Source organism: Silurus aristotelis (assembly GCF_946808225.1).
Source record: "Silurus aristotelis genome assembly, chromosome: 9".
NCBI classification, from domain to species: Eukaryota; Metazoa; Chordata; class Actinopteri; order Siluriformes; family Siluridae; genus Silurus; species Silurus aristotelis.
Window position 1 is genome coordinate 2,682,963 of NC_139582.1, and position 12,602 is coordinate 2,695,564.

The 12,602-nt window shown below is 39.5% G+C and overlaps 1 protein-coding gene across 11 annotated transcripts in view; it reads right to left on the minus strand.

Annotated features, from left to right (window-relative positions):
* tcf12 (transcription factor 12) overlaps positions 1-12,602 on the minus strand; it is a 110,247-nt gene that overhangs the window by 79,261 nt on the left and 18,384 nt on the right. For 10 of the 11 annotated variants that reach the window (XR_014534956.1, XR_014534957.1, XM_083549954.1 and 7 more), the window contains exon 4: positions 1,212-1,288. Coding sequence is in view for 8 of the 11 variants with exons in the window: in XM_083549954.1 (XP_083406080.1) it covers positions 1,212-1,288 (77 nt within the window). In the remaining 3 variants the exon portion in view is untranslated. Of the gene's footprint in view, positions 1-1,211; positions 1,289-12,602 lie in introns of those variants that run through there. The other variant, XM_083549949.1, reaches the window with a different exon arrangement.

Below are 12,602 nucleotides of genomic sequence, written 5' to 3' on the forward strand. Positions count from 1 at the left end.
CGCTATCGATTATTCCAGGTCCGACTCTCTGGCAATGATAAATGATTATACAGCAGCGGAGAGTCCTGCAACTACTAGTGCAACGCTCACGTGATTGTGTGTGTTTGTGTTTACATTTGTGCATGTGTTGGATGAAGGAGTGGAACAGCTGTCTGCTCACTGATGCCTGCTCCTTGCCACGTCAGTATGGCTGATTTATATGCACCTAGAGCAACGATATCTCAAGCATCTCCGACTTATAATTCAAATCAAGCCCGGCGCCAGAGCCATAGCCCGTGGACGCGCGTCAGGGAAGGGCGACTGAAAAAATAAACAAGGTAGCGTGGCATGAGAGTCTCTGACATTTGACTGATCTCTGATAGGAAGTGACAGGAGAGTGACATTAAACGAAATTCATACAGGGCACCCAGAACAAACCGGACTTGTACAAGACAAACAAACAAATCGAGAAACAGAGAGATCTTCACACACTGTTACAGATGTATATGCCTGTGTGTGTGTGTGTGTGTGTGTGTGTGTGTGTGTGTGTGTGTGTGTGTGTGTGTGTGTGTATGAAATGAAATAAGGCACAAACCTTGCCTGGCTCTATTTGCATGCATGGAAATCTCAGCTTATCACAGATCTGAAATGCATCCATGATTCCATTCCAATTACACAGAGCTATATTTCCAAGCCCTTGGAAAACGCGAGCGTCGGTCAGACCGAGAGACTCCGTATCGCCATAGCGCCGCCAATAATATCAATCATTATCATTTAAAGTGGTCTGCCGCATTTGCATTTTGATATCTAAATGGCGTGATGATGCACGGGGGTGTGGGGGGGTGGGGGGTTGTAGCAGCGGCAGTAGTAAAGGGTTGTTTATTTATTTATTGTTAAATATTTGATGTGTAATCATTTAAGATTAAACTTTCCTTTTTTAATATATATATATATATATATATATATATATATATATATATGTATATATATATATATATATATATATATATATATATATATATATATATATATATATATATATATATATAAATAAATTTTTTTATTTATGCGGGTGGGGGGGGGCGGGGTGGTTTGAACGTAGAACTGGTGTCATTCCAGGAGCTGGGAGACAGAAGAGAAAAGTCGGTCTGTGGGACAAAGTGAGATCGAAAGACCAAACCAGATAGAACAAGAAGGAGAGTGTAAAAGAGAAAGAGAAAAATGCTTCTTACCCTCGAGGACTCGTCATAGGGAGGGCTGGACTGGCCACCTGCGGCCCAAGACGCCTCGGTTGTCCTCTCATCTATACCTGTCAACAGAGTAGATACACATCTCGATCATCGTGTAAACGCTATACTGTACTACATGACACTCTGAAAACAACATAACAGTGAGGGACAAGAAAGAAATTCCAGTGTGATTGATACACACGTATATAGTGTGTTTCTGTCTGTGTGTATATATATATATATATATATATATATATATATATATATATATATATATATATATATATATATATATATATATAAGGAGTCGCCACAGCAGATTATCCGTCTCCATACCCCCCTGTCCTCTACATCTGCCTCCTTCACACCAACTACCTGCATGTTTTTCTTTACCACATCCATAAACATCCTCTTTAGCCTTCCTCTTTTCCTCCTTCCTGGTGGCTCCGAACCAGCCTAATCACACCTCCCTCACCTTGTCTCCTAAATGTCCTACATGTGCTGTCCCTCTAATAAACTCATTTTTAATTTCTCCACCTTCTCCACCTCTTCTCCCTGCAACCGCACCCCTCCACTGCCCTCCCTTTTATTCACACACATGTACTCTGTCTTACTCCTACTGACTTTCATTCTCTCCAGCGTGTACCTCCACCTCTCCAGGCTCTTCTCAACCTGCTCCCTACTCTCACCACAAATAACAATATCATCCGCAAACATCATAGTCCACGGAGACTACTGTCTGACCTCATCACCCAACCTGTCCATCACCACTGCAAACAGGAAAGGGTCCAGAACCAATCCTTGATGCAGTCTCACCTCCACCTTGAACCATTCTGTTGTTGGTACATGGTGTGACTGATCAACTTTATTCCCCTGTAGATACTGCAGGTCTGCACATCTCCCTTATTCTTAAAAGTTGGTACCAGCACACTCCTTCTCCATTCCTCAAGATGATCCTACTTCTTCTTAAAATACGTGTTCACCACTGCCATTTCTATTCTTTTAGCAAAATCTACCACCATCTGCCCTTCCACATTCCTCTCCTGAAGACCATACCTACCATCACCTCCTCATCACCTCTGTTCCCTTCACCTACATGCCCATTAAAGTCTGCCCCAATCACCAATCGTTCATTTATGGTTCACCTTCTACCACTACATCTAACTCACTCCAGAATTTGACCTTCCCCTCCATCTCACAACCCACTTGTGGAGCATAGGCACTAATGACGTTTATCATCGCCCCTTCAACTTCCATATTCATGATCATCACTCTATCAGAAAATCTTTTCACCTCCACTACACTCTTACTGCACTCTTCCTTCAGGATCACCCCTACACCATTTCTCTTTCCATCCAAACTATGATAGAACAGTTTAAACACCTCCAATGTTCCTGCTCTTACTCCCTTATCACTTTGTCTCCTGAACACACAACGTATTTACCTTTTTCCTCTCCATCATATCAGCTCCCTCTCTCCCTTTACCAGTCATAGTACCAACATTTAAAGTGGCAACTATAACCTCCACTCTCCTACACTTCTCCTTTCCCTGCCGTCTTTGTAGATGTCTTCCTTCTTCTCCTTTAGCCAACAGTAGCCCAATTTCCACCGGTTCCCCTTTGGCTAACGATACCTGTGGCAGTCGTTGGTAACCTGGGACCGATTCAGTATGAAAGTCTGATTCATGATCCGCATATTTGATTTGTTTTACGTTGGTTGCCCCTCCTAACATAACATAACCCTCCCCATTTATCCGGGCTTGGGACCGGCACTAAGAGTGCACTGGATGGTGAACCCTAATGGCTGTGTTATATAATGTTTGTATATAATGTATATAATTGCATATAACACATGTATTTTAACAGCACCAATTTGATTAAGGCTCGATTAATGCAGCGTGCATTTTTGTTTGACCATTTTATTTTAAATTAAAAACTTCGATGCAACACATTTATTCACAACATCCTTTCTTTACTGTTTTTAAAAAGAATTTATCCGCCATGACACACAGATCCGGCAATTAAAACCGTCCGTGTGGAAACATAGCAAAGGTTCTGTTCGGTGTCCTAAAATATACTGTATATATATATATATATATATATATATATATATATATATATATTTATTTATATATTTATATATTTTTATATATATATATATATATATATATATATATATATATATATATATATATATATATATATATATATATATATATATTTATATATATATATATATATATATATATGAAATTTCAAGTTCATATTCATATACAAGCCGTTCTTTGAGATTACGTCAACAACTGTCTCACCCTTTGAATTTTGTAAGACCATGTATAGTTTCTGCCTGTATTTCATGAGGATGCCTGTATTGACGCTCAAAACTGTTGTTTGGAGCAATTCTGCCGCCCACCCTCACACATCTTTATTTTGAGGACACTCCACAGGTTCTAAATAAGATTGAGGTCAGGAGATGATGGAGGCCACACCATGATTTATTTCTCTTTTTACGCCCAAAGCAACCAAAAAGTCAACAGTGATTTTTGAGTGTGTGATGTGTGTTGTCCTGCATGAAAATCAGTTTATTTCAGAAGGCACAGTTCCTTTTTTTTTTATTTTTTATACAATGGCAGAAAATGATCTGTTAGGATCACGGAGGTCATTTTGATCCTAAATCCCATCTCACTTCCCAAAATTCCAGCCCAAATCCCAAATCCTCACCCCACCACATCACAGTCTTGAACATGGTGGCCATTCATCCAGAATCAGCCATCCAGAACTCCATCTATTTGGACAAGCCATTGTAGCAAGGCATTGGTCAGTGTGCAAAACAATTAATAAATCAGTCTTCATGTTTCTTAGCTCACAGCAAATATTTCTTTTTGGGAGCTTTGGTTAGATGTGGACAAAATACAGCTTTATGCACAACAGCCAGCCTCTGAAGAATCCTACATCGAGACTTTCTTAGGACTTCAGTGACACAAGCAACTTCAAATATCTTTTTTGCTAAACAGTTGCTTTTTTTTATAGCTGCCCTTTTAATACTATTAATATTGTATTAATACCTTAATACGCCTTTATCTTATTGAATTCGTCTGTGTTGAGAACAACTCAAATCTTTTAATAGTTTGATGACCTCTGTTTAGTTTCTGCGATAAATACCGTATTTCACGCTTTTCATCTTCAAAAGCATCTTTCTTCCTCCTCATATTGCAAAAGAACTGTGATTTGCTTAATAAACAACCTCTTTAAATAGGTTTCCTTTTTTTTTTTATTATTTTTTTTTTTTAACTAAAACCACCTGGCCAACTAATGAACCGGTCTGATATCGTGTTCTCCCAAAATATATGCGAAAAAAAAAAAAAGATATACATACACATATATACATATTTTAGGGATGTAACGGTTCACAAAGCTCATGGGTTGGTACATACCTCTGTTTTTAAGTCACGGTTCAGTACAATTTCAGTACGTTTAAGGGCTAAAATTGCTGTGTTTATTTGTGATCATCAACATTTGAACAGTTTACATTTTCAAACCAATTCTGAATAAAATTATTTTGTTTATAAAAACATTTTATAAAAACAAAATAGAATGACTCAAATTAATGCAATGCACTTTTTTATTACATTAATTATATTCTGTAATTAATTCAATTAAACGGTTTAAATTAAATGAAATAACTGAAAAAATTTAAATAATTGGTTTAGATTTGTTAAACCCCATTTGGGTAATACAGATGTGTATATAAATGTGTTTTACATGTAATATTTAATTATGCATATTACAGAAGATTTAATCTACTTAACTGTTCTGCTTATTTCAGCAGACTTTAACAAATGTCTTAATTCCTTCTATCTTTCATTCATTCACTCCCTCGACATGTGGAATTGTCAGGATTTTCTCCTTTAAAGAGAAATTATTGATGCTGGACATAAAACGCTGGAGAATCCATAAAGCTAGCTCTCTGGATTCTTTAGCGTATTCATGCATGCGCTAAACAAACCGTATTTCCGGTACGAAGCGAGTAGCTGCAGTGACACTGCGCTAACTCTAGTTTCTTTTTATACCCCTGGAATGGTTGTGTACGTGTTCAAGTTTAATAATAATAAATCAAATCAATGCACTCAATGTGTGAGGCAGAGACTAAACAAACTTGCGATCCACCGACTTTGTTCCACACACAAAATGTTCGCATTAACCGAAAGCTGAATACGTGCACTGTCCTTCTTCTTCTTCTTCTTTTGGCTTCTCCCATTAGGGGGCGCCACAGCGGATCATCCGTCTTCATACCCCCCTGTCCTCTACATCTCCCTCTTTCAAACCAACTACCTGCATGTCTTTCCCGACCACATCCATAACCCGTTAACCACTAAACTTCTCCAAAACGAATTACAAATATCTTATTTATACACTTGAGCAGTTAAGGGTTTAGGGCCTTGATCAAAGGTCCAACATTGGCAGCCTGATGTTGGAGAGATTTGAACTCACGCCCCCTTTAATCAGTCTTAACCACTGAGCTACCACTTCTTTATTTGTTCAGTGGCAATGACATCTAATAAGCTATATAATAAGCATAGATCAATATATCTAATGAACATATACATACATAAATATAAATACAGACATAATTCTATATATATACAACGTAATCCTCCGTTTAACGCTGTGGTTACGTTCCAAAAGCACCCGCGATAAACATTTTATGACGAATAATTATATTTTTTTTAATAAATTTCATTATTACAACATAAAACTCTATAAAAACAATTATCTACAAGTTTTTTGGTCTATTGTGCTCTGCGTGAGAGACCAGGAAAATCAGCCAAACTAATGAGTTATGTGGCAAATGCAATTCCGCGATAAACCAGGGGGGGCGCCAGATTCACACCGCAGTAAATATAAAATATAGCAGGAATAAAATGTATATAATATATATATTATGTGTGTGTGTGTATATATATATACACACACACACACACACACCAATCAATGACATCTAATAAGCAATTTTAGGTCACATACAAAAAAAAAAAATCCTACTTTCTAATGCATTGCACTTCGATTGAAAACCCTCAGCTTTACCAATCGTAGCATATAATTTGTTTTTTTTTGCTTTACATAAATCACGCTCGGAAACGTGTTGCTTCCCAGCAGGCGCGGCGTTCGTTTGTACGTGAGCGAGCGACCGGGCAGCTCTGATTTGGCAGTGATGTATAACTCAACCTCATCAAAACAGCTGAGCACTGAAACCTGATGAAGCTCATATTTTACGCAGCCTTGGGGCGCTCCGAGACAACCGTTGAGAGAAGAAAAAAAAAAAAGAAAAAAACGCACATGCACACAAACTCGCACAAGCGCTCGCGTGCTTACACACAAAATAGATAAATAAATAAATAAATAAAAGTTGACAATTGAATAGATTCAACATCTGGTATGTGATGAACAAATACAATATCTAGTTGTCGCTAAATTGCATTTTACGGAGGCTGTTGGGCGAAGAGATATGAATCTTTGTGTCTTTGTGCTGTTCGAGACGATATTGTTTTGCAGGTAACAACATTCCGGTTGGCGCTCTCGTGTACGAGGGGGGAAATTGCGGAGGAGAAACATCGATATTGCCCGACCCGAGGTGTCTGTAATCCGTCTCAAACGCGAAAGCAGTCATTTGATTTCGTTCGGTTATAACGTACCAAACACACTGACGCGGTAAAGTAAAGCGATTCTGAGAAAAGGATCCGAACGCTGGGACAGATTACAGAACAGTGAATGAAAATGAGGAATAGGTTCGGCGGCGACACGCGCGGGGGTTAAACGACGTGCTCGACCACGCCGGCTCGTGCTGCATGGCTGGACAAGTCACGCACTAAATAGCAACTATGAGCTGGAAATTTGCATAGGCAGAACAAACAACAGAGTGAAAGACGGAAAAAAAAACAGCGAGAAAACGAGAGAGAGCTTTTCTGCTTGCTTTTTTTTTTTCCTTCCCCTGAAGGCCTCTAGCACACAATCGGAGTGTGTGGGCAAAAGACTGATCTCATGCCAAAGACAATCTACAGGCCAAGCTGTCTGTGTGGCACTCCTGCAAAGAAGACTTTGGCCCTCGCAACCCTGACTAATGCATGCGTTCTCTCTTTCGCACTGCGGGAATGCAACACTTGACTTTTATCTCATTCACACAACTGAGCAACTGAGGGGGTTAAGGGCCTTGCTCAGGGGCCCCGGAGTGGCAGCATGGTGCGGCTGGGATTTGAACTCACAACCTCCAGATCCAAAGTCTAATGTCTTAGCTATCACGGTCCCACAAGATCTTCGAGAACAAGAAGAAGAAAAAAGACGCAATTTTGTTTTTTGTTTGTTTATTGTTTTTTTTTTATGCCATTTCAGCGTTATTGGATGTTTCCCTGTCAGGATCGAGGAGAGTATGAAGAGACGTAATGCCATCGTTTGAGTCCTTTAGTTTAATAGTCTCAAAGTATTCTAGTGTTGTTCTTTGGAAGATTCCTGCACGCGTACTTATTGAGTAGAAAAGCCGTCTTTGGTTTTTAAAAGTCCTTTACTAGTTGCCATGGAGATGCGTTCTGATGACAAAATCGTAACTTGAAAATTGAGGTCATGGCCGAGCCTACAGAGGAGTCTTCCAGAATGGTGATCAGTAGTGGTGCAAAGGATCACAATACTCACAGTACGGATCACATTACATTTTTTTTTTATCATAGCTCTGATCGGAATTTTTTTGGGATCAGCAAAAAAAAAAAAGGGGGAGGAGACAAATCTAATATTGCATTCAATTTACTGCAGGGAAAGGAAGTGCTTCTGTGTGTGCGTTTGGAATGACACGGGAGGCTTTTCATGCTCCTCCGCTAAACGTTGTTGTTGATTGGTTTAACACGTCCGGTTCACGTGAACACGAAAAGCTCTCTCATTGTGCGATCGTAAAAAAAAATTCAGATGAATTTGCAAGTTAAAAACATGAGCAATTAATCCGTGGGGTCACGTGCACATCGAACCGTGGGTGCACCCCTAGTGGTCGGTATGGGTAGCATACTGTATTTTGTTAATAATTTAACGTTACAGTACATAATTTCGCAAAAATAGAGCAATTCACAGTAACAATGAATAAACTATACAGTATAAATGTATTGTTACAATTTTGTCATAATGCTATCGCCATTGTAAGATCGAAAAATCACAAGTCGAACCATCGTAACTCGGGGACTACCTGTATGAGTTTTATGGTTAAGCATGCATGTTTTACAGTCATGACATTGCCAGTCCAATTTGGCATCTTGGGTATATGATCTGGTCGTGTCTGGATTCGAAATGGCATCGTGTTTGGTCTTTGACATGATTCAGATCTGATGGGGGGATTTTATACTTTGTGACTTCCTTAGCAGCAACGTTAAGGAAGTTTTCTCTCAGTAGCAGTTCAAGAACGAGGCTCGGTTTGGGAAACAGGATCGTTCGCGTGCTTTTTGATTCGGGAAAAAGTAAAAAGGACACGTGAAGGGAAGGGAAGTCCTTCTCCGAGTGGTGCAAAAAAGGAATTCGGGTCACGTGTCTTTTATTCCAGTTGAACGTATTAAACCAAACATCTGTTACATAGATTTGAAACAAACAACCTGTTTTTTTTCTAGGGCTGAAATGAAGCAAACTCAAAAAGAGAAAAAAGGAGAGAGAGAGAGCGAGAGAGAGCAAGAGAGAGCGAGAGAGAGAGAGAAAAGTCCCCCTTTCCGTGGTTTGTTCTATTATGAGTCAGACGCTCGATTTATCCATCTGCCAAATCACAGAGCTCCAGTCACGAGGCTCCGGTCACCAAGGTCAGGCACTGAAAGACATTTATTTTTTTTTTCCTTTCACCCTACTAAAAAAAAATAATTATAATAATTTAAAGAAATGCCCACACACCTGAACAAGCGGGTTAAAGTACGCCAGGCTCTACCTGACCTGCGCAAGCTTTCGGAAAGCTATGAATCAGATTTATAGCTTCACTCGTGTTCACAATGGCGTGGAACAGATTTGTAGCACAGGCCGCACTGTGAAAGACTCGCGAGAGAGAGACACATGTTCCACACCTGTACCTGCTGATGGCCCTCATTTCGTGCCCAGTGCTGGCACACGGCTCCGTGTCAATCCTTATGTCTTGCCTGTGTTGTTCTACAGTTGTTCATCGCCATTAGATCCTTCATACAGCCTTTAAATCAATCCCCGATCATCCATCTACCTTTCCATCGACCGGCTCTGGCGTCTGCCACGGCGCGCCGCATGACTCGTCTTTATAATTATTGCAATTTTTTTTTCCATGCTTAATTATGAAAATTAGCTCCAAAATAAATGCAAATTATGCATGCCTAAGCGCTCCTACCTAACTGCCGCGGATTTTCTGCTCTCGCCCCGTGCCAAAGAGGGTTCATTTACATGCAGTGTCTGTTGAGAGCGGGATTTAAATATGGATTTAACTTGGCACGCCGCTGCCCCGTGAGCAAATCTTTGTCTTTCTTATTTCACTGGCTAGAAGGCATGCCAGATTCTTATTCCAAACGTATTTTTTTCTCTGCACAAATTTGACGTCGTGATTTTTCCCCCGCCTCATTAATTAGTACGCTATACTTTATTTATAACCAGACAAAACACGGAGCACGAGAGAGTTTATTCGAGTATTTAGGCAACGATATGTTAAAGATACATATGAAGAAGCTATTCAGCCCTAATTTCGTCCCGATTTCGATTCGATTCAACACATTGCGCATTTAATGCAATGGAAATAATATGATGGTCTACAATTCAATACGGTACAAATAACTCCATTTTATTTCTTAGGTTCAGACAGACAGAAAATCAAAAATTTCCCTAAATAACAATTTTTAGTGCAAAATATATATATATATACTTTTAATCCAACCAGACATTCTTTTCCTGTTGTGTCTGCAGGAAGGTGCAGCTATACCTCGGACATGTTAATCTGTATTCTATGTGACTCTCAGGACACGCCTCGTTGTGATGAGTCACATTAGAAAAAACTTCCTCGAGAAACGGTTTATCGACGAGAAATCAATCTACGTATCAAATATTGGTCAAAAATTTCTAATTAATCAATTTATATTGGATCTACCGTAATTTCCGGACTATTAAGCGCACCCATATTTAAGCCGCACCCACTGAATTTTACAAATATTTTTATTTTTAACATAAATAAGCCGCACCTGTCTATAAGCCACAGGTGTCTACACTAATGAACTTTACACAGGCTTTACCGAAAGACACGTTACACACGGTGTAACGGGTAAAATATGTTCCTTTAGGAGCATAGCGGCATTTTGGGAATAGCATGCACTGCATTTTTCCGTTATTACTGCGTGTGTGTAAGACTGAGGAATATGTTAGTTTCTTTGACTAACCCGTAACGCTGTTGCCAAGAAAAAATTTTGTTTTGGAAGTTTTGGAAACCTGTCTGTGCTTATATGATTTGTGTTGTAACTGGAGTTAGTGAGCTCTCCCTTCACCCAGACTCAACGCGTTACAACGTCTTGTATCTAAACTGTAGACTACCAAGAAAGTCATTGTCCACTGTCTTCCTCCTTCCTTTCACAACTATTTCTCTCGGGAGTTTATCTTTTGGCATCGTCGTGCGTTTAAAAAGAAAACTTTTTTTCTCCCGATGCCGTGCAGCTCAGAACACGTTTTTCATTTCCGTTCGGAAAAATTTAATTGGTCTAATGTTATGGGGTTCAGTTTTTTGGCTTGAAGTTTGTGAAACCTGGAAAAACCCAGGAAAAATTCATAAATAAGCCGCTTCGTTGTTTAAGCCGTGGGGTTCAAAATGTGGGAAAAAAGTAGCAGCTTATAGTCTGGAAAATACGGTACTAATAATTATATAGAAATAAATCGATTTTTAGCAATGCAAATATGTTTAAAACGATGCGTCTCGAAACAAATGCCAACTTGTATCCGATGCATGCTTTTTAAAATCGATTCATCACATCGTGTGCTTCAAGAGAGAAAGAATCGAAATCTCAGATATGATGTGATTTGAAGTTTCCATGCGGTCATGATGGACGCCAAAGCTTTTCCTTTTTGCCCACAATCCTCGCTACAAAAAAAGAAAAAAAACAAAAAGCCGGGTCAAATCACAGCCAACATGCTCTACGGAAGAAACGTGTAATATCCTCAACGTTTCACACCGTAACGCTCTTGCATGAGAACACAACCTTGACTGGAAGGCAAATATTTCTCTTGGCAGACATTGTTTCTCTTCTGGGGTTTAATCGACAAACAGGTGTCCGTGTCCCTTCGTACACAGCAGTACGGTGTACAGGGAAAAAAAGAAAACACACACAGCAATGAAGCAATTACTCATAGGAGTGAGAGTCTGGATTATGCGCTCTGGCAGGCTAAAAAAGCAGCACAGTCAGGGCTTTGATTGACCGCTGCCGGCCACCGGGGCGCAAACGCGCACGCCAGACGTGACATCACTGGAGGTTCGGGTCGTTTCTTGGGAACCAGCGCTTGCCAGATTGCCATGGAGTCGGTGTGTGTGTTGTGCTGGCGGGACAGACGGACATCGCTCTGCTGCAGAGATGCAATCGATACGGATCCACGGCTGAGAGAAGAAATGATGAGTCCTCACGATGAATGAGTGTTACCCAGTCTTTCCTCAGTTCTCACTCATTCCAAGGAAGTATTAAGAATAATGTTTCCCTGTACAACGAGCTGCTGCTTGGTACTAGGGATGCAAAATTTTGGAAATATTCAAGACTGAATTAATGAGAAATTATGGGAATAAACCTGAAAATTAAGAACATTTACTGGGAATTTACTAAATTGCAGATTAGTCCATAACAGAGAACTTAAATGTGTTTAAAATAAAAAAAAACTCTTGCATTATAATTTTGGTTAAAACAACCAGATTTAATGAAATTTTAGATTTTCTACTTTACATCACATGCAAACAGCACACTTTCTGCAGGGCCACCGAGGCCACGCCCCCTGCATGTTCCTCCATAACGCACATCATCTCTAAAATCCTGCACGTCAAAAAATGTCTATCTTGGCAAGTATTCACGTAAAAATTACACATTTATGATTAAAACTTTCTTGTGCTGTGTAAAAGCTACTGTGCAGCAAAATTATACCATTGTATTCCTGGTAAAGTTTCATATTTCCAAAATTTTCCAGTTCATGTTCCATGGAAGGTTTCTGGAAATTCACCAAAAATTTTGCGCCCCTTTGAAACTATTACTAAGGTCAACGCTAAAATACACTTTATAAACTAAAAAAAAACAACAAAAAAAACACCGGTTTTGAACATCCATCCATTCCCACATTGACTCCATTATAATAACCTCCATTCTTCTGGGAAGATGTTCCACTAGATTTTGTGAAGATCATTCTGCTA